Here is a 25586-nt window from a genome sequence, read left to right as displayed (position 1 = left end):
CTCCTCCTCCTCCTCCTCCTCTTCCTTCCCCCCCCCACGCCCCTTCCATTGGCTCCAAGCCTCAGCCTCAGCTAGTTACCCAGGTCAATATTTGCCTTGTTCTCTCCCAGGGGCCGGGTTACACTGATGGAAAAACAAAGCACTGATTAAGCCCTGCCCTTTTTTGAGTGTGTGTCCCTGGTTTCCAGCAATGGCAGGCCACTACAACCAAAGTATCATTCACAGCTTGTGCCCCCTTTGGATGAGCGTCTGGAATTGCTGTTCACAGTCAACTCTCTCGCTGGTGGACTGTGGCATCCGTTCTCTGCCATGTGAGATTTTGGTCTTGGAGGTCCTAAGAAGCATTAAAGAAAACACTGGCCTACAAGTGGTATACTCTGGTATGGGATGGTCAACAGTGGTACTTTGTAATTGTAGCCTGGCACATGGAGAAAGGACAGGTACTGGGAACCTCCCAACTCATTCACCATGCCTGTGGGCAGGACTGGCTCTGGCATACACCTTGGGAGGCATTGTGCGCCATGTTGAGAGGGATTCCCATACGCCCTTCACAAGGTAAGGTCTCCGAGCCAGTCACACACCTCCACCATTTCACCCAAGTTCCCACCTTTGCCGGGGCATCTACCTGTCTGGGGGTACCAGGAAACAAAGTCTACATCTGATGTTTTATCCCCTTTTAGCTTCCTTAGACATTGGTCAAAAAGTGGGGTGGGGGGGTTTTGTCCCTAAGAGATTCTCTTCAAGGAGTCCTGGCATTACGATCATTGGCATGGAAAGATGGTTCACCAATACTTTGATCCCCATTGTTGCTTGTAGATTTTTAAAAAAACACCATTTCCATGTGCAAAGGCTATCCGGGACAGAAACCCATGGCTTACGTTCTTCAGATGTTCTCATGTTGGCCGTAATGCCAGTCCTCTTGCTCTCCAAGTGTAAAAATAGCTTTGGTCAGGTTTGCCTTGCCCTTGCTGAATGCCTTGCACTGGTCACCTGTGGCCAAACGGGTAAGGTTCAAGGCGCTCTATCATCCACCGGCCATTTTACAAAACTGGGCCAGAGTATCTTCAAGTGAAATTCCGCCAAAATGTTCCTTCCCGCCCACTGCGCTCTTCTACGGCCTTGCGTATTGTGGTTCCTCGATTTAAGTACTCTCGGGAAGGTGGTCGCTCTTTCACAGTGGCCGCTGCCCAGTTTTGGAATTCCTCCCCGCTTTCTATTCATGAGATCTCGGACCATTTGTCCTTTCAACGCTCTCTGAAGACTTTCCTTTTCTCAGTGTGAGCTTGTCTGTATGCAGTCTGCCTACTTTATTTCCTCGTCAGCCTTACCTTCCAGGCGCCATGATGCCCTCGCTAGTGTAGGCCGCGCTCTGGACTGTCACAAGCAGATGGAATGTGCCATCTTGTCTAGGTGAGTTCCTCCGGCATGTCTTCCTCGCCCAGGAACAGGGAGATAGACTTGATCTGTGAGTTCTTTTCCACATCACATATGGGGATCCTCTGGGGTTCTGCCTGTAATCCTGGAGTCAGGAATCCAATCGACCTAGGTTCTTCCTTGGGGTATTCTGGGTAGAACTTCGGGACATGGCCTTGACCAAGGTTTTTCTTGAGTCTGCCTCGTCTTAATTTCGGGGACCAGTTGGGTGGGACTATTTCCTCAGGGCTGGACTCTGCTCTCTCATCTGAGCCCCAGGTTTCGTTTCACTGGGTTTATAATGCGCCATAACTGGTTCCCGCGCCTACATAGCTCTCCGATACGCATTAGCTGTCTGGATTGTTTATTTTTCATAAATCTTTATTCACTTGTGCCGCTTAAATCGTACAAGGATGTCTACATTCTGAGTAACAATTCTAAGCATACATTATCCAATTGGTTTCTTAATAATAAATCAACTCTTCGAGAAACCGCACTCCCGTAGTCCAGAAACACAGGAGATGGTTGGACTCCCTATGAGGGAAAAACCTGCACAAAAGCCGCATAAATAATGAACTCTACAACCAGGGAGGGAAACTCCTTGTACTGAACTACATTTGAAGGACAATCCTAAGAGATGTAGTCTCACATCATCAGAGATTCCTCCGCGTTTAAGTTGTACACATACATAACGCTTTTATACTTGAGGCCTACCCAAATATGTCTGGCATGGCAACTCACTGTTATAATGTATCTTTATGTTACCAGAGCATGGGAATAGCAATACTAGTTTCATGAAGATTCGGCTATTACCAAGCATGACAGCATGGCTTCCTAACAGAACGGTGGGTGTGGAAAGATCCCTTTCAAACATAACATGTATCCGTAGGAACCAGACAATGAATGTCAGATGTTCAGGATTTCATCCATTCTCCTTGTGAATGTCAGAGGAATCCTAACCAGCCATCTAATATTACTTCTCCGCTAGCTTACGGTTCATCAGCCACGCACTGCTTCCACTCCTTCCAGTTCCCTTTTTAGATCTGTGCCAACATAAATTTAAGAAATCACTAGTTGTGAAAATCAGAGAGCAACATTTTAAATGTCAAGCTGCTAACATGGCATAAAGAGCACCTGCTGCAATTTGTGACTGAATATCATGCAGCACGTCCCACACACAAACCGATCGTCCCATGTGTCACACCCATGCCGGAATTCATTAGGCAAGCATGTCTGTTGGCTGTCAATCACAGAGGAAGATCAGACTAAACGTGTGCTTTATTAGAAAGAAATATGTTAATGTGTTCCGTTTATTAAAGAAAAGCCTGTGCTCTTTTTTTGGAAACCAATATCTCCCTTGTATTAACTTTCGAAAACAATCACATGTCGTAATATTGGGCATTTTTAGTAACTTGCCATCATTCATTCAGGAGGTACCCAAACACTGTTAATCCTAGAAATACATTGCTCTTTGTCATAATCATCCAACCTACACACATGATATTATTTCCCTATTCATGCCTGCTTTATTTGAACAAAAGCTATGTGCACAGAATGCATTAGAATTCGGTATGAGCAAGAGGTTGGATTAGTAAGACACCTGCACGATGAACTGGCAGCCCTCATCAGGCTGCTTTGGTAACTGCATTGTTCAGGCCCTTTAGCCCTTCTTGTCATTCAAGCCTCAGATAACCTCTACCTTCCTATCAGTAGCACTCCTACACGTTTTACCTTGCTGGGGAGAAGCAATGAGGTGTACAGGCAAGGATGGCAATGAGTATTTATGAAGACACATCATAAAAGCACATGGAAAGCCTGCACCATGCCTGGATAGCCCACTCTTACAATGCAACAGCTCGTAAAATGGCTAAGGGCACACCTTTAGCAGAACAAGTCCATACCTATATCTTGCTTTCTAGTGTTTTCAGACTGCAGTATCGGTTATTGCCCTAACCCTTTGAAGTTAAGACATGAAGTATTTGCAAACTCTCAAACTAAGCAGTTATCACGCAACAATTCTTCCAGCCCTAGAACTCACCTGTGGGGTATAAATTCTGCAAAATTCCATCGTCCACTGTGTGCAGGTCCTTCACGTTGAAAGATGGGAAAAAATAGGACTTGTGGAATTTCTTTGGAAAGAGTCCATCCCATGTATCATCCCCCATGAAAACCACTTTCCTCCCTGTAAAGAAATCACAGTTAGCCTCAAAGGAGCCAGGAATCCTTGCTCGTGGTGTAAGCCTTCAATGTTTTTGAAAATATTCACGAATCCACAATAATCAAGTAAAGCAGCAACCACGTTAGCAAATGGGCCAGCTCAAAAGAGCGTCAAGGAAACCCACTGCATTTCTGTCCACAACAACAGATGAGAAAATTCGACTCAACAGTGTTTTAGTCACAGGTAAAACAGACACAAGTGAGTATTGTGTGTCTTACAATGCACTTCTATGGGCGCCAGTGGATGCCTCTAGTGTACCTTTATATCTAAATGTACTTATGTTCTTTCCTACTTGTAATCCAGTTAAGAAGAAGACTTCTACCCAGCTTGGCTCACCTGTGCTATCCTTGAGACTAAATCTCAATATGGGCGACAAGCTGGGTCAGCATCAGGGGGCCTGCTACTGGCCCCCAACCTGGTGCCACTCTATCAACTGCTCCTCTGGCCATGCTCCCTTTCCGGGGCACTGGCCTCCTCTCCCTGGTTCACAGCCTCCACTCCGGCATCTGCCTACAGCTCCCTCCTGGCAAGGCGCACACCAAGGATGCACGGCCAGCTCTGAGTCCTATGGGCAAACACGGTCTGTACACAATGTTAGAATGGATTTCTAAAGTCTGGCCTGATGGACAGAAGTTTAGGATGCCACCCTAGTGGAACCTTCTGTACAAGCCAGACCAATCACGGTAGCTTAGAAGGCGGTCAAGACTAAGTCTCAGGAGGGGTGAGAGTGATCAGAAGCCCACAATGAGCACACACAGTAATGATACCACAGAATCCTCTTAGACAGGTGTATATCAAAAATACATTTATTTTAGCCCAATAACACAACACAAATAACCAACTAGTAATGCAACAGTTACCATACACGCATATCACTATTTAACATATATACAACCACTGCGGCACAAACGTCTAAATGTGGAATATGGGGGCGGGACCTCCAGAAGTTAACTATGGCAGAGACCTCAGTCTGGCAAGACGCAGTCCGCCATGGTGCAGTAGGCACAGATATAGAACCCTGAGGGGACTGATACAAGATGTGTTCGCTAACACACAAGCTCAGAACCCAGTAGCCGATGCTGAACATTGCTGTACCGACTAAGCACGCTGAATTGTCTAGTACTTAAGTATTCAAAACATGAACAGTGCACATGTTTGTTAGTTAGAGGGAGCAGAGGGGGGTAGTTTGGAAGGGAAATACAGACTGACTTTGCAACAAATCTTTTGGTGTGCAATATAAAATGCTGCAGTTTACCTGTTAAACAAAAGTAATAAAAATTGTTAAAAAAAAAAATTGAAAATCCCTGTAACAGAAGGGGGGTTAACACAATTGAAGCATTAGGCAGTCTTCAGGATGGAAACCCTAAGGTATTCAGTCATGCCCTAAGAAGCGTGGAGCCTTGTGCTCAAAGTACAGCCGCGCGTAAAAACATGCAGCCATGCGTAAAACGAAGACAGTACCTTTTCAAGATGCTGGGACAGTTAGGTAAGGGTCCTGAAGGGGGTAGAAGGAGTTCCAATCGCCAGGGAAGGGTCTGCCCTCGTGGCCAGAGCAGTTTCCGACTTTCTGAACAGGCCAGGGAGCGCAGGCTATCCCAGCCAAAGAGAGGAACCAAGGAACCCTTGTGCGTACAAACAAATGGATGAGCCAGGGCCCACCGGTAAGTTATGCAAGTACTCGCCACCCCTTGCTTCAATCCAGAACAAACTATGCCTGTTTAGTCGAGGTTGTCTGGAGGTTACAAATCCGGCCTTTGTTCTCCGATCTGCTTCTCAGGTGCTGCGCGACAGTACAGTCTTCCGTGACGGGACAGTAGCCACAACTCCACCCACTTAGGGAGGAAGAACATCATTTTGGTGCAGCAGGACTCGGGCACAGCAGAGGAGGCGGGAAAGCCACCCACAGCGACCGTCGCCACAACGCAGTGATGAAGGTACCACAAAGGCTTGCAGCGTGACGCACTCTCTTTGTTCAAAACCCAGAGGAGCTATGTCTTTTAAATTTGGCGGGAGAGTGTTGAGAACCACAAGCTAGGGATTCCCAAAGTTTCAAGCCGCAATTCGAAAACGGCTGCGCTCCTATGCAATGTCCTGGGACAGAGCTGGTCAGTTCACTGTACGGCCCAGGAACACTTCCGAGAAGGCTCTTGGCGCAAAATCATGGGACGCTGAGAGTAGTAGTTCTCACTACTCAAAAGGGTTGAAGCGCCCTTGCGGCCCTTCTAAGGTCCACGGTCCACGGGTCTGCTTCAGCTCATAGGATACTTGGCTTCTTGGTAGTTCAAGAAGAACCACTGTAGATCGACCTGAAATGGATGCAGGGCTCCTTCTCTTATCCAAAGTTCGATGCATGATTGAATCTGGGCCATCAATAGAAGATCTGCTGCCTTGCATGCACACCAGTCGTGGTCCTATCATGGTCCACTGTGGTCCTCATGTATTCATGCACACCAGACATCCAGGAACCAGTAGTGTGGATTAGGAACAGACCGTCCCAACCCTCTTCCTGGGGGCTGGCACTCGTGACATGCAGGAGCCCATGAAAGATGCGGTTTGCCCAAATAATGAAGTCCCAGGTCAGCTCGACCTGGGGGCAGGAAAAACAACAAGATGGCCAAAGGACAGAACAAAAGACTATGTGGCAAGGCCATTTTCCGCACTGGTCACAGTCATGAGCCATCTGCGGTAAACGTGGTATAGTTGGATAAAAAGTAGTTAAAATACCAGAAAAGGATGCCACTGCCACCAGTTCGTCCTAGTGTGAGAAACCTGAAGGTGTCTCACTTACTAGTCCCTGGAGATCTGTCAGCCATTGCTATTGGATCTAGTTCCTGGAGGTGGACCAGTGCGGGAGGATCACCTGGATGAGGGGTTCTTGGGGAGTGGAGGCGCGACGCCGACGGGTGAGACGCGGTATCCCCCAACAACCTTTACCCATCCTACCACGTGGGATACTCAGACACTACCCTCCCCCAGACCCCCCCTTTTCCGACACAAACACTTTCTTACACCATGGAAGACAACGGACTAATAGGAAAGCCATTTATCTGACATGTCCCAACACAAGGATCAGGCAAAGTCAGGCAATTCACCAGAACCACACACACCTGGCGTCACGTTCCCTTCTCCACAAGGATAAAAAGGCAGGGCGCGATAGCACACTACGAGCAAGGCAAACCGCACGACGAGACAGCTATCCCAGGGCGGCAGTTCAAAAAGAAGAGAAAAGCACTGTGAACCGAAGGGGCGACAAGGAGAGAAGCGACCTTACCCTTTTCGACCCAGACCCACAAAGCTGCCATGAAAGGACTCCCAAGATCGCAAACAATAGCCAGCGTGTGTTGCAGTACACAGAGCCCTTCTACACTAATAATCAGGGCAGGGAGAGACGTGTACTACCGTGGTACGGTCACAGACTCCAGGAACAAGAAAAGCCAAGCGGTTCATCAGAGCCGGTGAGTCAATGGGAGAACTGATAAGAAACCGAAAGTTGCGAATGGCAAATTAGGGGAAAACCAGCTACAGAGGGGTCTGGCCCAACGTGGGTGTTCACTCGATAGTTTGAACAATAGGGGAATCAACCAGAGTCTATCGATACCAGGAGGCCCTAGGCACGCCGCAAGGAAAAGGTCAAAGTGGTCATACAGGGGTCTAGCAAAACCCCCTGAACAGTCAAAAGTCTTTGACCGGCATGTAATTGGGTAGCTATGGGAGACGAATTCTGCATAGTGAGAAAGGAGAAGGAAGTGTGTTTGGCAAGAGTGAACCCGACGGAGGGATGCCGACAGAAAGGGGCGACGCACCATGCCCCTTTGAACATTGTGTTGACAAGGGTGAACCTGATGGAGGGATGTCCACAGTGGACTGTTTAAAAAGACTTGTGAATGTGAAAGGAAAATCTTTTGGGATAAAGGCTGTAGTGAACCAGACAGAGGGAGGCTAACATTTGAGAAGGGTCTGAGCCCGGAAGAGGGAGATCCAAGGGTGAAAAGCCATCACCCAACGACTCGAGAATGCAGCAGCTGAAATCTTGTGAATAAAAGACATTGTGAACCCGACAGAGGGAGGCAGACATTCAAAAAGGGTCTGAGCCCAGAAGAGAGGGACCCAGAGGTGAAAACCATCGACCAACATAACGAAACAGATGATAATCTTGAGAATAAAAGCGGTAGTGGACCCAACAGAGGGAGGCTGCTATTCGAGAGGGGTCTGAGCCCGGAAGACGGGGATCGATGGGTGAAAAGCCAACACCCAACGTACAGACGGAAAATAACTTTTTGTTTTATTATTTTGAACACATCGGGTCCTCGGAGGTAAGAGACTTACCCACCGAAGATACCTGAGAACGGAACTGTAGTCTTGTACTGGGAAAGCTCAAGAGTGTACGCGCAGGAGTCCCGCCTTGTCCCATGCTCAAAGCGTGGGGAAGGGAGACCCCTGGCTAGAACATCCTGATTTATCATTTGTGAACACTTCTTTCTTTCTTGTGAACACTATCCCACACTCTTCTTGTCAGAATCCAAGTCCTCGGATTCGTGACTCACCTGTTTGCTTCTAGTGGTTTTCTTCTTTGAGTGCGCGGGTTTCTATTTCCTGGATGAGCGTGCCTCGTAAAGGTAGGCTCTGGAGTCTTCTGAATAAAGTCTTCTGGACTTCAGAGAGACGCTGAGGTTCGCGGCTCCCGGGTGCGGAGACGCTGCGGCTCAGGTACGTTCAGTTGTTCCAGGAAGAGTCCAGGAAGAAACCAGGATAAGAATACAGGGAAAAGGGGTTCTGAGAGAGCACTGGGGAAAGGGGTAACCAGGAATTAAAGGAATTGGAAACCAGGGTTTACGAAGGGAGAGGGCTAACGCGAGTACACAACTTGCCAGGCGAAGGTCAGGCAAGCAGAGCGTTGAGACGCGCGGAAGAGCGGGGGCATGACTGTTTTCAAGGAAGCATGAGGTCCGCACAGACAACTAGACCGCTCCTGAACATAGCGTCGGCCATGTTGAATGTGACTGCAATAAAGTCTATTGACTGAGGGACCAGGCAGACCAGAAGGGTCGATATCGGCGATACATGACACTTTTTGTATTTAGTTGTAAGGATTGGCAATCATTTTTTTTTTTTAGTACAGGCCATTTTATTTGACAAGACGCCACTAGGACTGCCTTATTATTATTTGATGGTTGTAGCTTGCTCCCATCTTAGATTTAGGATTAGGCGTTTTTCCAACCTACCTACTGTGATCACTTGTGTCTGTCTTTACTGTTGCCACCATGAGTTCCTTACACTAGACCCACTTTTACATTCCCCAACAATTCCTTAGAGGATGTCTAGGGCCATAAAACAAAAAGGACCCCAGTACATGGTACAGGAAATGGCAAGAAAAGTAAAAGACTATGGGAAACAGTTCCCCAGTACTGACAGTCTGAAGGACGTGCCAGTTTCCTTATAAAGAGTTAGCAAAAGCCCAGGGGAGAGCAGCTGATGGCTGTGCGTCACTGGAAAAAGTCAAGTCAGGATAGCCAAACAAAAGCAAAAAGTTTGAGGGTTCCATAATATGGAGGGAAAATTACATTAAGAGAAATCTGTTCTAACATGCACCATGACCACTGTGTCCGTCCTGCCTCCAGTTATTATGGCCCCACCTGGGATTCTGCCCTTACAGAGTACTGTCCACGGTGTTAGCTCTCCCACTATTGTGCCGCCACCTGTGGCTCTTCCTTACTGCTCGCTGCTCCCGGTTCTCATCCCTCTGAGGCCACGCTCCTGGCCTCCCACTCTCAGTGATGGGTTAGGCTGCGCGCACCACAGATCCCTTTCCTCGCACACTGAGGTTTGCAGTGTGCCACCCAGCAGGCCTCCCCTCCAGAGGCTAGCCTATTCCACCAGGGTGCCGCAGCCAAGCCGATGCTTCCCCGCACGGCTGCCACTGGATGGTGCTCTGAGTCATACAGACTCGCCCTGCAGTGCCATCCTTCACCACCATACCTCATGGCCCTTCCGTTTCGGCTGTCAGCGGCACTCCATCAGGCTGGGCCCGCTGTCAGTCAACCACTAAAGCTGCCATACTGCTTGGCCTCTCGAGCACACCCCCACAACAATCACTTGTATTTAAATGGTACTGAGGAAGAAATAAGTTTCTTGGGGACAAATAGTTTTGCTCATTTTCCCCTTCAAGTGGCCTCCTCCTACGTGCTCCCATCGAATGCCCGTTTCTGAAAACAAGACTCTAGGTGATGTCCTCAACCACAAGCTAAGCTTTAACAATTATTTCAAAGATATTTCAAAATTCTGTTTCTATCACCTCCACATGCTTAAATGGACAAGTGACAGTAGTGTTGATGTGGACTAGGCGTGACCACTGCAATCGCCTGTACTACTGAACTACCTGGTCCACACCTTACAACCCATTCAAAATAATGCAGCCCGGTTGGTGCTTGAGCTTAAATCTCAGTATCACAACTTGCTGGCATTTATGGCCCTCCATTGGCTTCTTTGAAATAAATAATTGATCCGAAGATCCTTTGCAATTCACATGAAACTATCAATAGCAGAGGGGCCATCTACCTCAGACCATTCATCTCAAAACCTAAAACCATTTCATGCACACAAAAGAAACTTGGAACACCTACTTCTGAAAAATTAAAAATACCGTGATTATTTATGGCCAAATATCACTATGAAAAATGAATACTAACAGGTAGAAGTATCACACAACACTAATAATAGAGTCCAAAGAGAATTAACCCCAACTTCAAACGTCCTTCCCCAAGTTGTCTGGGGCCTAATGCCCAAAAGTTCAGGAACATTTCTGACACAGTTTGGGATGCAGGAAAAAATGAAGGCAGGGTCTCTGGGGTCCAGTGAACAGTTCTAATGGTTAGAGGACAGCTTATTCTAACTAACAAAAGTATCCCTAATTTTCAGAAGGCTTGCGTAAGCAAGAAATGGCAAAGCCAGAGTATGGCAAATGTTTTATAAATGTTATCAACACTTTTAAAGGGAGATTAGGGGCAGGTAAGAACCAGTGTAACTCACCCCCCCCCCCGTATTCATATTCTTCCCAGGACTTGGCAGGTCGATGGAAGAAGGTCTAAGGTTGCTTTTCTGGTCGCAGCCTTGATTCACAGGGGTTGAAGATTCAAAGAGAGCTCTGTTCTGAGTCTTTCACTGGTGCAAGGACTCTCGAATGAAGAATACAGAAAAACACGATGCAGGACCCCACTCAGGACTGAACTCGACTCAGGTAAGCTGTTTTGGATGGTAGTCATTGCAGCACGGCAACGCAAAGGGACTCACTTGTCGTGGACAGATTTTCCCAAATATCACGGGTCCCCTTGACATTAGGACTACGATATTTCGCTGAGGTAGGTCTCGTAGGACAAGCTGAGGATCCCCCAAGCTTCAGGCCTCAACGCAGAACGGCAACGTGGCAGCACAGTAGCCCAAACTCAGAGCTGGTCAGCCACAAGATGGTCCCGGGACACATCCGATAGCTCTACTTTGCAGGGCACCGAGCAGACATCAGGAATGGACGTTCCTTCCACGCCACAGGTCGCAGCTCCCTCGCAGGACTGCTGAACATCAATGGCAAGACAGGGCTCCTCCAGGACAGCAGTAGAAGGTGGCCTGCAAGGCCTCCTTCAGACGGGTCTCCAGTCTCTTCACGGGTCTCACAGCTGGACAGGACTCTTGGCTCCTTCAGGTTACTCCAGGCTCTCTCAAGAGTGGCTTCAGGGGTCCTCTTCTTATCCTAAATGACAGGTAAGAGCCACAACTCTCACTAGCCAATAGCAGAACTAGACCCACACACACTCTAGTAGTGGTCCAATCAGAACCACTGGTGGGAACACTCATGCATAACACTCAGACACACTGAAACAAGTTTGTGGATTGGGACCAGACAGTCCCAGCCCATATACTGCCATCAAACACACTTTGCCCTCCAGTTGCCCGCCAAAAGCTTCCGAGTGTTAGTCTAGGGCAAAAACAAAGATATACTGCATTGCAAGATGCACTGTACAATGATAAAAGTTACCACAAGTCACAGCAAGTTACTAAAAGTAGTTATAAAGTAACTAGACTAAGGGAAACAACGTTTCCCAGTACTGACAGCAACGTCTGTTTCCCCAGAACAGAAGACAGTGTAGTGAAGCGTAAGGCTTCACTGCACTGTGAAAAGTACAGGTCAGGATCAAAAACAAAAAGCATAAGGTTTGGAGGTCCATAAAAAGGGAAGGAAAGGTGCAGTAAAGAGAAATCTTTCCTAAAAGGCGGGTGTCGTTGGTGTGGAGGGGGGAGAAGATCTCCAAAGTAGTGGCAGAATTTATTTTAAAAAGGGCATTTGTCTCCCTTTTCTCCTAGACGCACAGCCTTAATGCACATAATTGAGAAAACGTTTCTGCATCCATGTGGAAAGATTCGTTTAAATGAGCAATTCCGAAGAGTTTCTGCTTGCCTCCGGGATCCACAATCTGCACCTGCAAGGGGTGGATAGATGTCTAAGTGAACCCCTAGGGTATATACTATGACCCCTGGATGCAGATAAACTGCACTCTTGTGGAATCAGGATGAGGGCGTCAACATTAAAAAGGGATGTATAAAGCAACCTGGCTCATTTAATTTGGGCCTACACACAAAATAAGAGGCAGGCTATCCTCTTTAAGCACGAGCACACCAACACTCTAAAGCAACTGTGTTGAAAGGGAATTTGGAAGAGAGTCAAAACTGCCTGGCAGCTTCAATTTTTCCAATGAATGTGTCAAGTGCCGGTAAATCTCTTTGCACAGGTGCAAGGCAGCAAGAGGAAACTACATTTAAAAAAAACATAAAACAACTGAATTCTTTCACAGTCAGGAGTACATGTGTTTATGTGAACATGGGAGGGATTTTACACCTTTGACAGAAATTATGGATAAGGCATTGTGTAAAAGCTGTTTAGGTTCCAAAGGAGATAAAGTCAGAGCAAACAAAGGGGCGAGAGTATTAGAGAAAGGAAGATAAAGCCACAAAACAACCACTTACAGTGCAGAAGGAAAGTTAATACTCTAGCTGCAAAGTCAAAACGTGACAGAAAAAAAGGATAACGTGAACAATCTACAAAAGAGAACAGAAGGATGGAGAAGGTAAGATATAATCATAGAAAAAGAAAAATAGACAGTGCCAGAAGTAAATTAAGTGTAATTACATAAAGAATGCTAAAAATACAGAAGGAATAGCCTGGAAACAGAATGGGAATGCTAGAAAACAAAAACAAATACTGGTAGAGAACAAGAGGAAGTGACGGGTGGAAGGATAGAGCTAGAGAATTAACAGGGATGAACCGAAGAAGTAGGCAGATCTGCACTTACCATTCTGTACAAACTGATCGATCAGGTTGTCTTCTTGGATTGCATATGTTGCAAAGTTGCTACCCACGTCTATGAAGGTGGGCAGTGAACCAGTAGTCATCCCCTTGATTCTCTGCATGGTAGTGGTGGGAGGATCTGCCCTGAACTGGTACAACCGAGCATGGCGTGGCTGGGAGCTGATCAGCTGGTGAATGATGCCAAGCTTATTCTCGAAGGGCTTTGGGTTGTTATTAGTGGGATCAAACTGGGCGAACTCAAACTTCAGAGCATCAATGACTATAATCACGGCTTTCTGGAAGCGCTGCTGCATCCAGCAGGAGTCTGGCGAGTCCTGTGTGTTCATCTGGTATGGTGCAATATAGACATCGGAGCACCTGCTCTGGTTGTTGAGCTCGATTCTCATCAGAAGAAAGCCACTCATGAAGAGCCAGATGCCAGAATAAAACCAGAAGCAGGCCCATGCCAAGAAAATCAACACAGGGACCCGCTTCATGCTGAAATGCAAGGACAAATAGCTATTAGTCTTTCAAAGATGCCCTTTTAAACATTCCGCACTTCAAGCTCTCCTCTGCCACTGTTGTTGCGCCTCTGCTAGACACTTCTTTGAAATATCCTGCTGGAGCCAGCTCAAGGCACAAACCACACGCTAATCCCTACAGAAAATGATGACGTGTATATGCATATTCTCAGGAAATTGTGAATGAAAACATATATAAGTCCTAGGGAAAATGAAGGCGATAAAACATGGATTAAAGAGGTTATAAATAAATAAAAGTATATAGCCATTGCTATGGTAAATGTTCCAAATATTTCATAGCTTGACTGTTCATCTTGGATCCAGGCAAATCCCTATGTGACTGTTCTGCACTCCAACTCTTTCTAAAGGAGCGTTACCAGCCCTGGCGTAAACCTTTGTGCGTGGGCGGGGAGTTGTACTGTGAAAATATTGTTCGTCAAAGACAATCGTGATCTTGAGCTGTAGGTTGTTTGGCCCGAATAAAGAGGTCACTTCTATGTGGAAAGGAAAATATCAGGGAGAGGCGACCTTCACGCTGAAATGCACAGCTAATCCTAGATGTCTGCATATGAGTAAGTAGGGAATTAACAAAAAGGGAGGTAGTTATACCAAGGCTTGTGATGCCTTGAAGATGGAGACTTCCTCACAAAGCAGATGCCTTTATCTTCAGTTCATCTATTTCAAGTACGCAAACATTGCATGGCATTCCTTTCCTGCCCCCCAGTTCCGTTTTTCACGTGGATCACTTTTATGGAACCCAGCGGTTCTACAGAACCCGTGTTTTGCTTATAAATGTTCCCATGTTCTATATCGCACACAAATTGTAGAAGCTACATTCAACCACACAAATGTCCCCACCATTGATATATTGCGTCGATATACCAGTGTTGTATGGTGCACATACCTCTAGTGGCGTCAAGCTTTACAGTTGGTATGGGACCCATATTGCTCCCTTGAAGCCACATCTCTGTCCCAATCCTACCACTCCAGTGCGTGAAAAAAAATGCCAACTCCCTAGCCTGACCCTGCCAGTCTCATAATAACGTATGTTCTTATGCACTGCTTCCTGCCGGATTCCTTCTGCTTGTAGGAGCTGTAAAAGCAAGAGTTATTACATTACCCCATTTAATGGTACTCAATGTAGGGCCTCGAAAGAATTACTATGGACATCATTTTTACACTGTTTGTAACTCTTTGAAGGGTGGCCAGCGACAGGCAAATTATGATTGCCAGTGCACACAAAGCTATTTTTGTCATAAGGTCTTCGAGGCTGACCAAAGAAGGTTAGCTAGTTAAATCAGCTTAATTTTGGGATAGAGCCAATCAAACCAAAAGAATAGACAGCAATTCGTCACACTATTAATTTTACAGTAGCAAAAATAGCTTAGAAAAAAGTCCAGATAAAACACCCTAACAACAGTATAAAAGAACATTAAAAAAAAAAAAAACACGAAAGCACACTATTAATGCATTATTTTCTCAAAATGCCCCTTACTACATTTAATTACTTGCTCTGCAGTACTCATGCTTTTTTGGGCTAGTGAAGCATAAAAGTGGATGCGATCCTGGCCTGCTGATTTGCAGAGCAGCAATGCCTCCCCGTTGTGTCTTAACCCCACTGTGCCTTAAAACTGGCATAAACTACATATTCAGCAGAATCCTTTAATAAAGCAATGCAATGGACAATTAGGTAAGTGAATTTGAAATGTTTATCATTCACATGTCTTTCACCGAGGGATTCATTCACCATATACCACATTCTTCTCAGTTCTCACCTAAACTTTGAATGGTATTTTACGAAAAATTGTCAAAGGGACCTAGGAAGGTATCTCTTGGACCAAACGGTAAATACATCTGGGCAAAGGCTAAAGGACCATCGTGATGCATAAAATAGAGAAAAACCACAATAAACAGCAAAAGTAACCTGAACTTCAAAATGTTTTTGACGTTTATAATGCACTCTATATGCGTCTTTAATATTAAGAGGACAACATGAAGAGAGTACTCTAAATACACAAGAGTAGATTATTACATAAAAAAGTAGCACATATTTGCACTCACGCAGTTGCAAACTCACATGTAAACACACATGTGCATGCGAGTTTTGACAATAGCCCCCTTGCAGTATGAATTTCCCCCCAGTTTAATTGGTGCACAAATGCACGGATTGTTCATCCTAGTTTAACTGTTGACCACCTGTTTCCCACCTATATGAATTGTTTGACCTAGTTTACTTGTTGCCCCATTGTATTTTGCTCCTAAGCATCCCAGATTGTTTGCCTACAGTATTATATGATAAGTTATTTATAACGCACTTGTACACAAGTGTTTCTAGGCGCAACAAGACAAGGTCGGGAGACAAAGACAGGACAAAAACAAACTATTTTACTAGGCCTTGCATCATTCAGATGGTGCAAGTGCAGGATGAGAGGGAGAGGAGAAGTGCCAGGGGGCGGGAAAGGGTGAAGTGCACTGTTCTGAAGTGCAGCCAAGGGAGGTGGCTCAGGGTTAGTGCAGGGGGCAGTAGTGTTCCAGATACAGCCCCTATGGGCGCGGTAAGCCTGGATGCAGTGCAGGTACTGCTGGTCATGGGCGAGCCTGGTACCCATTGCGGTTCGGAGCATAGCCGGACACCCAATCAGTGCAGAAAATCAGGAAGGTCAGCAAGGGAGAGGGAGAAAGAAAGCAGAAGCAAAAAAGGAAGGTCTTGAGCTGCTTCTGGAACCTGAGATGATCCTGCTCAAGTTTGAGGGAGGCGGGGAGGACATTCCAGAGGGAGGCCCCTGCAGAGGAGAGAGATCTACCTCCCAATCTCTGCTTGGAGAAGCGTCTGACCAAGTTGGAGGTAGCAGAGCGAAGGGCTCGCGAAGGAAAACGTTTTGGAAGAGAGAGTTGGATGTAATGCAGGCCCCGGCCCCCGAAAGCTTAGTGGACAATGCAGTAGGAATGATTTGCCCTAACACTAACACTCTGCTCTGCATACCCAAACACTATACACAGATAAAACATGCCACAGCAATTTAAAATCCCTGCCTAAAGTCTTCAAAGAGTAATCTACAGCCAATGTACATACCTCGGTCCGGCCAGTGCACCATGGACAGTAATGCCTCTATGCCCATGACAAAGATCATCTAGAAACAGAGCGACACACAGTACCCAGGTACTTACGAGCTGCATGTGTAAACACAGCAGAAAATATATTTTGCATTTTCCACACCCCCATTAAACTAAACCACCCTACTTTCTTTCAGATACGCCAAAACACATAGAGACCATGAAATTGCAGCACTGCTATTACTTTGCAGACTGCGAAGTATAAATACCATTAACATAACAAATCACCTACTCACTGAGAGTCATAAAAATCCAGACCTATTGACTTTCACAATATTTAAGTATAGAAGAAAGCTGAAGGTACACATATAGTGAAAAGCCAAACTCAAACAGAAAAAGAGTAAAAGGATCACACAGTAAGCACTGATAACACCTTCCACTTTGCATGCTGTGTAAACTTAGCATAATGCGAGACAGTAGATTTTAGTTTATACATTTCTTTGCAACAATAAGGATTGTTTGATGACATAACTAAATATAGACATGTACAGACTTTGCATGCGGGATTACAGTATTGCCAGAAATGTTCTCTGCATCCATGTATAGCAATCATTAAGCAGTTGTGGTGGTGCATATATAATGGCAACTTGTCAAAGCTTGGGCAAGTAGACCAGTTTTACATATTAATATATATCAAACCATTTTTTATTCGAAATGCTCTGAAGCCAATCAAAGTTTTGAATAGTCAACATACCTTGGAATTCAGATTGCTAGAACTCGTAAATAGCTATATAATAAAAACTTGGGTTCATACCTAACAATACTCCATTCCAACATGGCTGAAATTGCCTAACAATATATCGTCGGCTCGCCTTGCTAAAAATTATAATATTGTCTAAACCCGTATACTAATTTAATAACTTGACACTCAACTATGTGGCCAGTGTGAGAAACCTGATGGTATTCTCCTACCCACTCCCTCAGGAGCTTCCATTCTGGTGGCCAGGGAAGGGCCATCGCTTTTGGATCCCAACCCTAGGGTGGACAGCCGAGGGAGGATCACCTGAGTGGAGGGTTACGAGGGATCGGAGGAGGATACACAAGGGAGAGACATGGTATTCCCCCCCCAATCCCAAAAATACCCCAACCTACTCTCCCTCGGCCTTTATGGGGTATCACCAAACTCACCCCATCTCCCCCTCCCCATTTCCAACAAATACTGAGACGAGGAGGAGGCGCCAACTAAAATCAGTAAAGATTATGCCTAGGAATAACATGGGAAAAATAAGGGTAACCTACCCTAGAAAGAACTCGCGTTGTCCCACTAATAGAGTCAGGCAGGGTCAGGCATTTAATAGTGACCATTTACACCGGACTCCACTTGACTGTTTTTTCCACTATAAAAAGGTGAGATCTTACACAGATGGATGAGAGAGCTGGGGGGGCATACTGGACCACAGAAGCCCCAAAGTGTGGAGCTGCAGGAAGAAGGATCCGGAGGAGAGCAGCATGCTGTAATGCTGGCCCGGTGTTTGAGGAGGGCTGCAGCGTGGCTGGGGAGCCGTGTCTCCTGAGAGCCAGAGCGAGGCAGCTGGGACCCTGCTGGCGGTGTCTGTGCAATTGCTTGTTCCCTTGCGCCAGGCCTAAAGGTGTCCGAGGGCCAGGTGATGAGACTCTGACCTCGACCCAAAGCATCCTGAAGAGACCGCTCGCCAGAGCTACGCTACCCGGTGAGTTTCGCATGAGAGAGAGAAGCGTGCAGGTGGCTGGAGCGGGACAGGGAGGAAAAAGCAAGGTTTGTAAAATGACACGAAGCGGAAAGCATGGACAGTTTTAAGAAACAGAAAGTATGAAAGAAGGGGAAAGTTTGCCAGTGGCACAGAAGGAAGGAAAAGATACATTAGTGGCAGAGGAGCAAAAGTGAAGTCCAGAATAAAAGTAAAGGGTGCGTGCGACCCGGAAAGAAGGAAATCAGTGTAGGTGTACACGGAAGAGAGGAAAAAGACAGTGCAAATATGCCCGACAGAAGGAGAGGAGCATGCAAGAGGCACAACAAAGTGAAAGGAATAAAAGACAGTGCAAGTCAAGTGTGTTTTGCATTTCACTGTGAGCCATTAGGCACTGATGGGAGGGAGCGGGGGGGGGGACTATTAGCAGGGACTTTTGTTCCTTTAGAAATTGGAATGGGATGGAGTGATCAAAAGTGAGAAGGGTGCATAATGCTGCATGCTTTATGAAATAATGACTAAGGCATTAAAACCCAAGCGGGATTTGTTAGGCTCACTTTAATCTGTATGATGCTATTGTAACTTTCCATGCAGGATGGGGAGAATAAAACTAAAGCCATACTCTTATTGCTCAACATATTTCTATGACAATGTGATAGTGTATAGTTTACTATGAAAGCTAGTTTATTATGTAATGTTTGCTTCCAAGGCATTGCCATAAATAAAGTAGTATTTAAGCACATGAAATGCAAAGCAAAACCTTAATAAATATCTATATCAACTAAACCTGGGAAGATGTGTCAGTTGCTTAAATTGTCCACATCCCGGCTTCACAATTTAACCAAAGAGTGTGATCCTGGGCAAATTATTTAATCTGCAGCTTTGTATGTGATTCACTTCATTTTAATATATCATGCTGTTATTAAAACAAACCCCAATGACAAAATCGTTGCTCCATATATAATAATAGTGCAATTTAAGTATTTTGCACCACAAAGTTATTTGCCACTTGGCTTACTTATGGCAACTTAATCTAAAGTCACTTCTATAGTGCCTGTAAGTATCAAAGACTGATGATACTCCTTTGAATGTCTTTTTATGTCAGTCATTTCTGTTGGTGCAATCCATATGCATGTATGTTGCTCCAGAGCACCTGGACAGAGCTCCAATAGATGACTTTCAAGCATCTGTAAAGATTCTGCAGTTTCATTTTTGTTGTTATGTATTAAAAAGCCATCTACCACTAATGATACCAAAAAACTACATTGGGAGAGGAGTGGGCGGTTTGGGGATGCGAATGAGACTGTATGGAATTGTGCGCACCACATTTAGGAGGGCAAGGGGGAGAACAGGACTTTTTTCATGGCTCGCCCCCCACTCTTGCAATGCTGGATACTCCCCTGGCTGGATATATATTGTAAATCCCTTTGATTTAGGAGGATTATCCACCCCGATTTAGAGCTCTTCATAGCCCAGGCACATTATGTGTTCTACTGGTACATACCTAATGTTAATTACCTGCATGTTGAATTAAAACCCACAGTGAGTAATCTACTCACCCATCTTTGTTATTGGTTTCCGCTCTGTAGCAATAAAGCAAACAGAAGTCACGATTTCGTTTGTGATACAACCTATATAATTAGTCATTCATAATAAAAGTTGAAATTTAGGGTCCCTTACCATAGATGTGTTCGATACATTGGCTTCTGCTACAGAGCAGAAACCAATAACACAGATAGGTTAGTAGATTACTCACTGTGGGTTTTAATTCAAAAGCATGTGATCCCACCTCTGGCTAATACAAGGCCACAAACTTATTTACTGATTAACATAAGTGTATCTACAATGGTTATTCTCTGGGACATTACACCCCAACTGGAATGATGCTCACCAGTGGTGAAACCTGGACTGCGTTAAGGGTAACATAACAACTGGCACTCAATTAGACTTTTAACTCTTTAAAATGACCCCGATTTGGGAATACCCTCAATTTCCTTCTTTCCCTTTTGAGCTGGCATGTCATACTTGAACCAATTCAATATGGCATGTTCTATGTGTTAGGCATAGAATAGTCATTGGAAGTAACATTAGACTAACAATGTGTTTGATGAAGTTTTGATGGTGTATATACATGTGTTACTTTATAATTTTCAACACCATTTTGTATCCCCCTGACCTTCCTCACCTTGCCCGACTCTGAATGACGTCATGGTATGTTATCTACATTTTCTTTTTTGCCTATATTTTCTGTTGCTGTCTAATATTTGTTGAATGCATGGGTATGCATTTTATTTGTCAATGGAATTTTGCTTTGTTTTTTAATCATGTTGTTGGGAATAACAGCCATGAGGGTGACCCATTGGTCGAGACACGTGCCAGCTGTTGATTTGCTGAACTGTAACAATAAATCAGATACAGAACATTGGACTACGTTGAGACTGGTCCTTCAATAAGGATTATGAATATTCTTGAATCTAGGGTCTTTGCGTGGATGGGCAGCATACACAAATAACTTATCTGTATACCTTTAGGGGGTCAGGGGGGGGGCTCGTATGCTGCTGCATTGAATTGATTGAATGACTTTAGAAGAAAAGCGCATCTGAACCAGTTACTCCCCATGTTTTGTATTCATTGTGCTTGCTTAGTAGCTAAGAAATGCATATTGAAGAAAATAAAAAAAACATAAAAAAATAAAGGAATCCAACACATGCTGAATGGCTCCATGTAGGGATTTGTCTTTCTCCTGCATCCTGGTAGAATCTAGAGAAGGTGGGTTTTACTGACATGGAATGCTACCTGATGGAATGTATTGATATGACTAAGGTTCTATGAGAGTCAGTTAAGATGTAGCCCACGGAGAGAGAGGACGCCAGTATTTGCCATTGTAACCTGGAAGTTAACATCTTTTATATTTGACTCTAAGAACAGGATGTAATATGCTGGGATTTAATAAAAGAGTCTCTTGTAACTACCATGGAGTCAGAGTCATATTGCCAGAATCTAGATTTCCACATTGGTGACGAGGATGCTGGCTGTGCTGGGGGGACAGCACCGAAGGGACAAACACTGCCTCCCAACCCGAGGAAGACCCTATCTCTCTCATGTAGGGCGAGCGCTTTAGGCTGTAGGCACAGGTATGCCCAGCGCAGAGGGCACAAGGGCAAGAGATAAGGAGCTGCACCAGTACCAGGGGGCAGAGGACCTGCCAGCTGTTTGGCAGTGCAAGGACTGTGAGGGGCAAGAGACTGGAAAAGGAACTGTGGCAGGGCTGTGAGCCCAAGGACTGTAACAAAGGGGGTTCGGAACCCAAAGCTACAACATGAAGGGCTGGAAGCCCATGGCAGCAGCAATAGGAGAGTCTTGGAGCCTAGGCTGCCCCTTGGAATTGAGGATCTGGAAGTCATGTTATGCAGCTGGGGGCTTGTAGCCCAGGGCAGCAACACTTGGGGCAGGCTTGGAGCCTGAGCTGCGCCTAGGTGAAACCGAGAAGTCATGTGGAGGGGCTTGGAGCCCATGTGCAAGGCGCTAGGGGCCTATGGAGCAATTTTGGTCCTGTGACTTTGGAGCATATTACAGAGCCTGGAGGGGCTCAGAGCCATATGCTGTGCAGAGGAGGGGCTTGGGCCCAGTATTTCAGCATTTGAGGGGCTTAGAGCCCAGGCGCAGCATTAGAAGGGGCTTGGCACTCATCTCTGCAGTTTGGGGGGGGGGCTAAGGGCTCATGTGACTGACCTTACTGAGGAGGAGCATGGTATTGTAGAAGTTATCCCAGCATCTGTTGGTGGAGACTCAAAGGGAGTTTACCTGTGGCTGCAGGGGAGCTGTGGTGTCCTTGGGTGCTGGAGCATGGCCGGTGTGCCCTGTTGCTGGAGAGGAGGCTTTCTTGCTGTGGGTGAGCCGGGAGACAGCGAGCGAGCCGGGATCCATTCACATGTGGAGGGAGGCAGCGGTGGAAACTGCTGCGACTGTTGGAGCGGGCAGCTCTGGCTTCCCCGACGCTTCTGCATTAATGGTGACGTCACGCAAGGAGCCGGAGGAGTTGGCGCTGTGCCAACTGTGAGCTGGAACGCAGTGACGGGAGGTGTTCTATGTTCATAGTTTATAAGCCGCTCTTTTCCTAAAGAAAAGGGCCCAATAACGTGCTGGGACGTGTGATGTGAGGTTTTACCAGCGTAAGGTGCTCTACTCGGTCAACGCTGAGCGAAGTATCTAGGAGGCGAGTATTAGTGCTATCGAAACAGAGCGGCGCTGCATAAAGGGAATGGCACTACATCAACAAAGCAAAGGAGCGTCGGTCCATCTGCAAAGAGGGTTACCTATCAGGAAAATGTAACTGGACCAGCGATTCGGTGCCTGTTTACACTCGACCACTCAACTGTCAAGAGTGTGAGGGAGCGAACCGGTAAGAGGGGAGGTCCGAGTGGCAACGATTAGGAATGTGTGTGTCTCTGGTCAAAAAGGCCAAGGGCAATGGAGCTGAGCAAGGTGTTTTTCTCGTCAGGAAAGATAAAGACAATGGGGAGAAAAACGATGTCCATGAATACAACAGGGACACCCGAGCAACACCCAAACAATCTATGAGGGACTGTGAAGTGTGCATAGAGGCAGCATTGGGGAGAGTGCTGAAGGAGGATGCGACAGGAATTTCCGAATTTGGCTTACTATGCAGTGTCATTCTGGATTTACCTGGTAACAAGCACCTTTTGTGCCTACAGGAACTGGATTCTAATTTTTTAAGGTTTTTCAAGGAGATTTCCACAAAACAGGTGGAAATTTAGTGTTAGGATGGCATGTTTTATTGGTTAAACAAGTTAAGTTTAGTTTTTTGATTTAGAGGTCATGTCATGTGAGATTGTTGATGATTTTGACATTTTTGAGTGAGTTGGAATGTATGGAGTGAGAGTAGGTGTCGTAGCCTCTGTTAGGGGGGCATATGTTATGATTGTATTAGGTAGCTAGCAGTATGATAAATTTAGTGTTATAAGGTTACATTGTTTTTTCCCACAGATGGACTCTTAAGTGAATTACAGTGTAGACTGGCCAGGATTATAAGAAAGGTTTGTCCAAAGGATATGATATTGTCTGCTGCACTAACAATTTTCTTTTGCAGGTGGGACAATTTAGTTGAAGTTCAGTAATTCAAAGGGTAAAAAGGGGAAATACTGTTGTTTTAATGCTATGGCTAAACAAATGTTTTAATTTTCAGGTACATGCTAGATATTTTAAGTGTTTTAAAGGAGTGTATACACTGTTGTTACTAAGTGCAATTTTATAAATGTTACATCAATATGAAGATGAGCTGAGAAGTATAAATTGAGTGATACGTTAGAGGTATGCATGTATTGTAGGGCTCCAGAAGTTGAGTTGTTAAGTGAAGAGTACTTTCACCTCAACTCAGGCACATGAGGGCTGGTGGGGTCACTGAGGTTTGGTGAAGTTTCTACCCGAGTTTCTGATATACTCAGCCTGGTTGGGAGTGATGCGTCTAGGCACACTGAGGTGTTGTGAACGAGGGGTGTGAGGGAGTTTGAGTGTTGTATCGTGGTATGTTGGAGTTTGGAGATGGATGAGAGGTCCGGGTGCCTCAATGTGTGCAAAGTTTGATTATGGTATTTCATGGGGTTGGTGATGTCTCTTCTTCACTTAGCAGGAAGGGGCATTGTTGTAAAGTTGTTCCACTGTGGTGAGGATGTTCATGGTTTTGGATGTTGTTTGGAAGAGTGTCTCAGTTGAGTGAGATTATGCATGTGCATTATTTTGGAGGTGTTTGCACATGTGTATGCGTTTGGTCTAGTTGGGTAGGATTTTGTTGTTCCTTAGGGGGGCTGGGGGGTATGTAGGGATTTGTCTTTCTCCTGCATCCCGGTAGAATCTAGAGAAGGTGGGATTTACTGACATGGAATGCTGCCTGATGGAATTTATTGATTTGACTAAGGTTCTAGGAGAGTCAGTTAAGATATAGCCCAGAGAAAGAGAGGATGCCGGTGTTTGCCATTGTAACCTAGAAGTTACCATCTTTTATATATGACTCTAAGAACTGGATGTAATATGCTGGGACTTAATAAAAGAGTCTCTTGTAACTACCATGGAGTCAAAGTCATATTACCAGAACCTAGAGTTCCACACTCCACAAATGTATGATCACCAATGAACGTGCAGGAAGTGTATATTAACTTATTACCGCATAAGAAAAAACCTACAGATAAATGGGAAGGATTTCGTTAATACTTTCCAATGGATGAGAATAAAAAAGGAAAGTTTAGCATCTCACCGATTGCATGTTATTATGTTAAGATCCATAAGCAGTTCACTTGGTTAATTGTCACAATTTTTTTGTACCTGGGCGATTGACTTTAGTGCACTGGCGCGCTTCTTTTTTTAATTGCCGTTTCCACATGCCATATTATACGTTCTCTTGCCATAATTAAACCCAGTTTAAAGAAAAGATAGTCTCTCTTCACATCGGTTCAGGATTCAGCCAAGACAATGGCATTGCAGAATATTGTTCCAGGGTTAGTATAAGCTGCAGAGAACTCCTTGTCCCCATGGCAAGTAATACCCAACACTAGGTCTTCATGGACAATGATGGACGAAAGGCATTCTGGAACTTGTATTCTTGAATAATTTGTACTCAATCAATTGAACTTAAGTTGCATATGCAATGCTTTTTAAATCCCGTGTGCCCTGTGGTCCGCTGGTATACTTATACAACACAGCATTAGATGGGAGGCTAAATAACGCACTGAAAGCTTTTAAACCGAACGTGAACAGCATTAGTCCAGCGAACCCAGCCGGTCCCAATACCCTCCCCTGCAGTCGATTGGAATCAGACATACACAACGCACACATCATTTACAGTTAACGTAACGCACCTGGGCTTATGTTTTAATTGTCCCCTCGAAGCAGTAAAGAACCATTAAGCGGTCTGAAGCTTTAGCTTGCAACGAAGGTGAGAGTCGTGCATGTCCTGAAGGGTAGAGCACTAGTGTCGCGAGCTATTTCCTATTCGAGTAAAGGACCCAAGCAATGCTCCTCATCACGTGAGTGGCACGTTACGTTCAGCCCCTGTACGTCTGTGGGGTACGCCAAGGCTGCCGGGGACAGACCCTGCGCAGAGGGGCTCGTTAAGATTGTGTTGAGAAAGATGGGGGTGGGTTTTGTGTGCTGTCTAAGTTGCTACCCCTAAGGAGAGAGATTTTTTGGTTATAGTGGCCAGTGCTGTGGAAGGTCAGGGTGGTGTGCCCAATTGAGATTGCAAGATCTGTGCAGGGTTCAGTCACCTTGGTTTGTACATTTGGCGGGTAGGGGGTAAGCTTTTG

At 45.5% G+C, this 25586-nt stretch overlaps 1 protein-coding gene across 2 annotated transcripts in view; it reads right to left on the bottom strand.

The window, feature by feature from the left end:
* PIGO (phosphatidylinositol glycan anchor biosynthesis class O) overlaps positions 1-25279 on the bottom strand; it is a 265206-nt gene extending 239927 nt beyond the window's left edge. The window contains exons 1-3 of one of the 2 annotated variants that reach the window (XR_011280593.1): positions 25140-25270; positions 12970-13463; positions 3452-3595 (exon numbers count right to left, since the gene is read on the bottom strand). Coding sequence is in view for 1 of the 2 variants with exons in the window: in XM_069626807.1 (XP_069482908.1) it covers positions 3452-3595; positions 12970-13462 (637 nt within the window). In the remaining variant the exon portion in view is untranslated. Of the gene's footprint in view, positions 1-3451; positions 3596-12969; positions 13464-25139 lie in introns of both variants that reach the window. The other variant, XM_069626807.1, reaches the window with a different exon arrangement.
* Between the last annotated feature and the right edge of the window lie 307 nt (positions 25280-25586).

Source organism: Ambystoma mexicanum, chromosome 6p (genome assembly GCF_040938575.1).
Source record: "Ambystoma mexicanum isolate Mex_15411 chromosome 6p, UKY_AmexF1_1, whole genome shotgun sequence".
Lineage (NCBI taxonomy): Eukaryota > Metazoa > Chordata > Amphibia > Caudata > Ambystomatidae > Ambystoma > Ambystoma mexicanum.
Note: the sequence above shows the minus strand (reverse complement) of the source record. Positions and strands in the feature narration are given on the sequence as shown.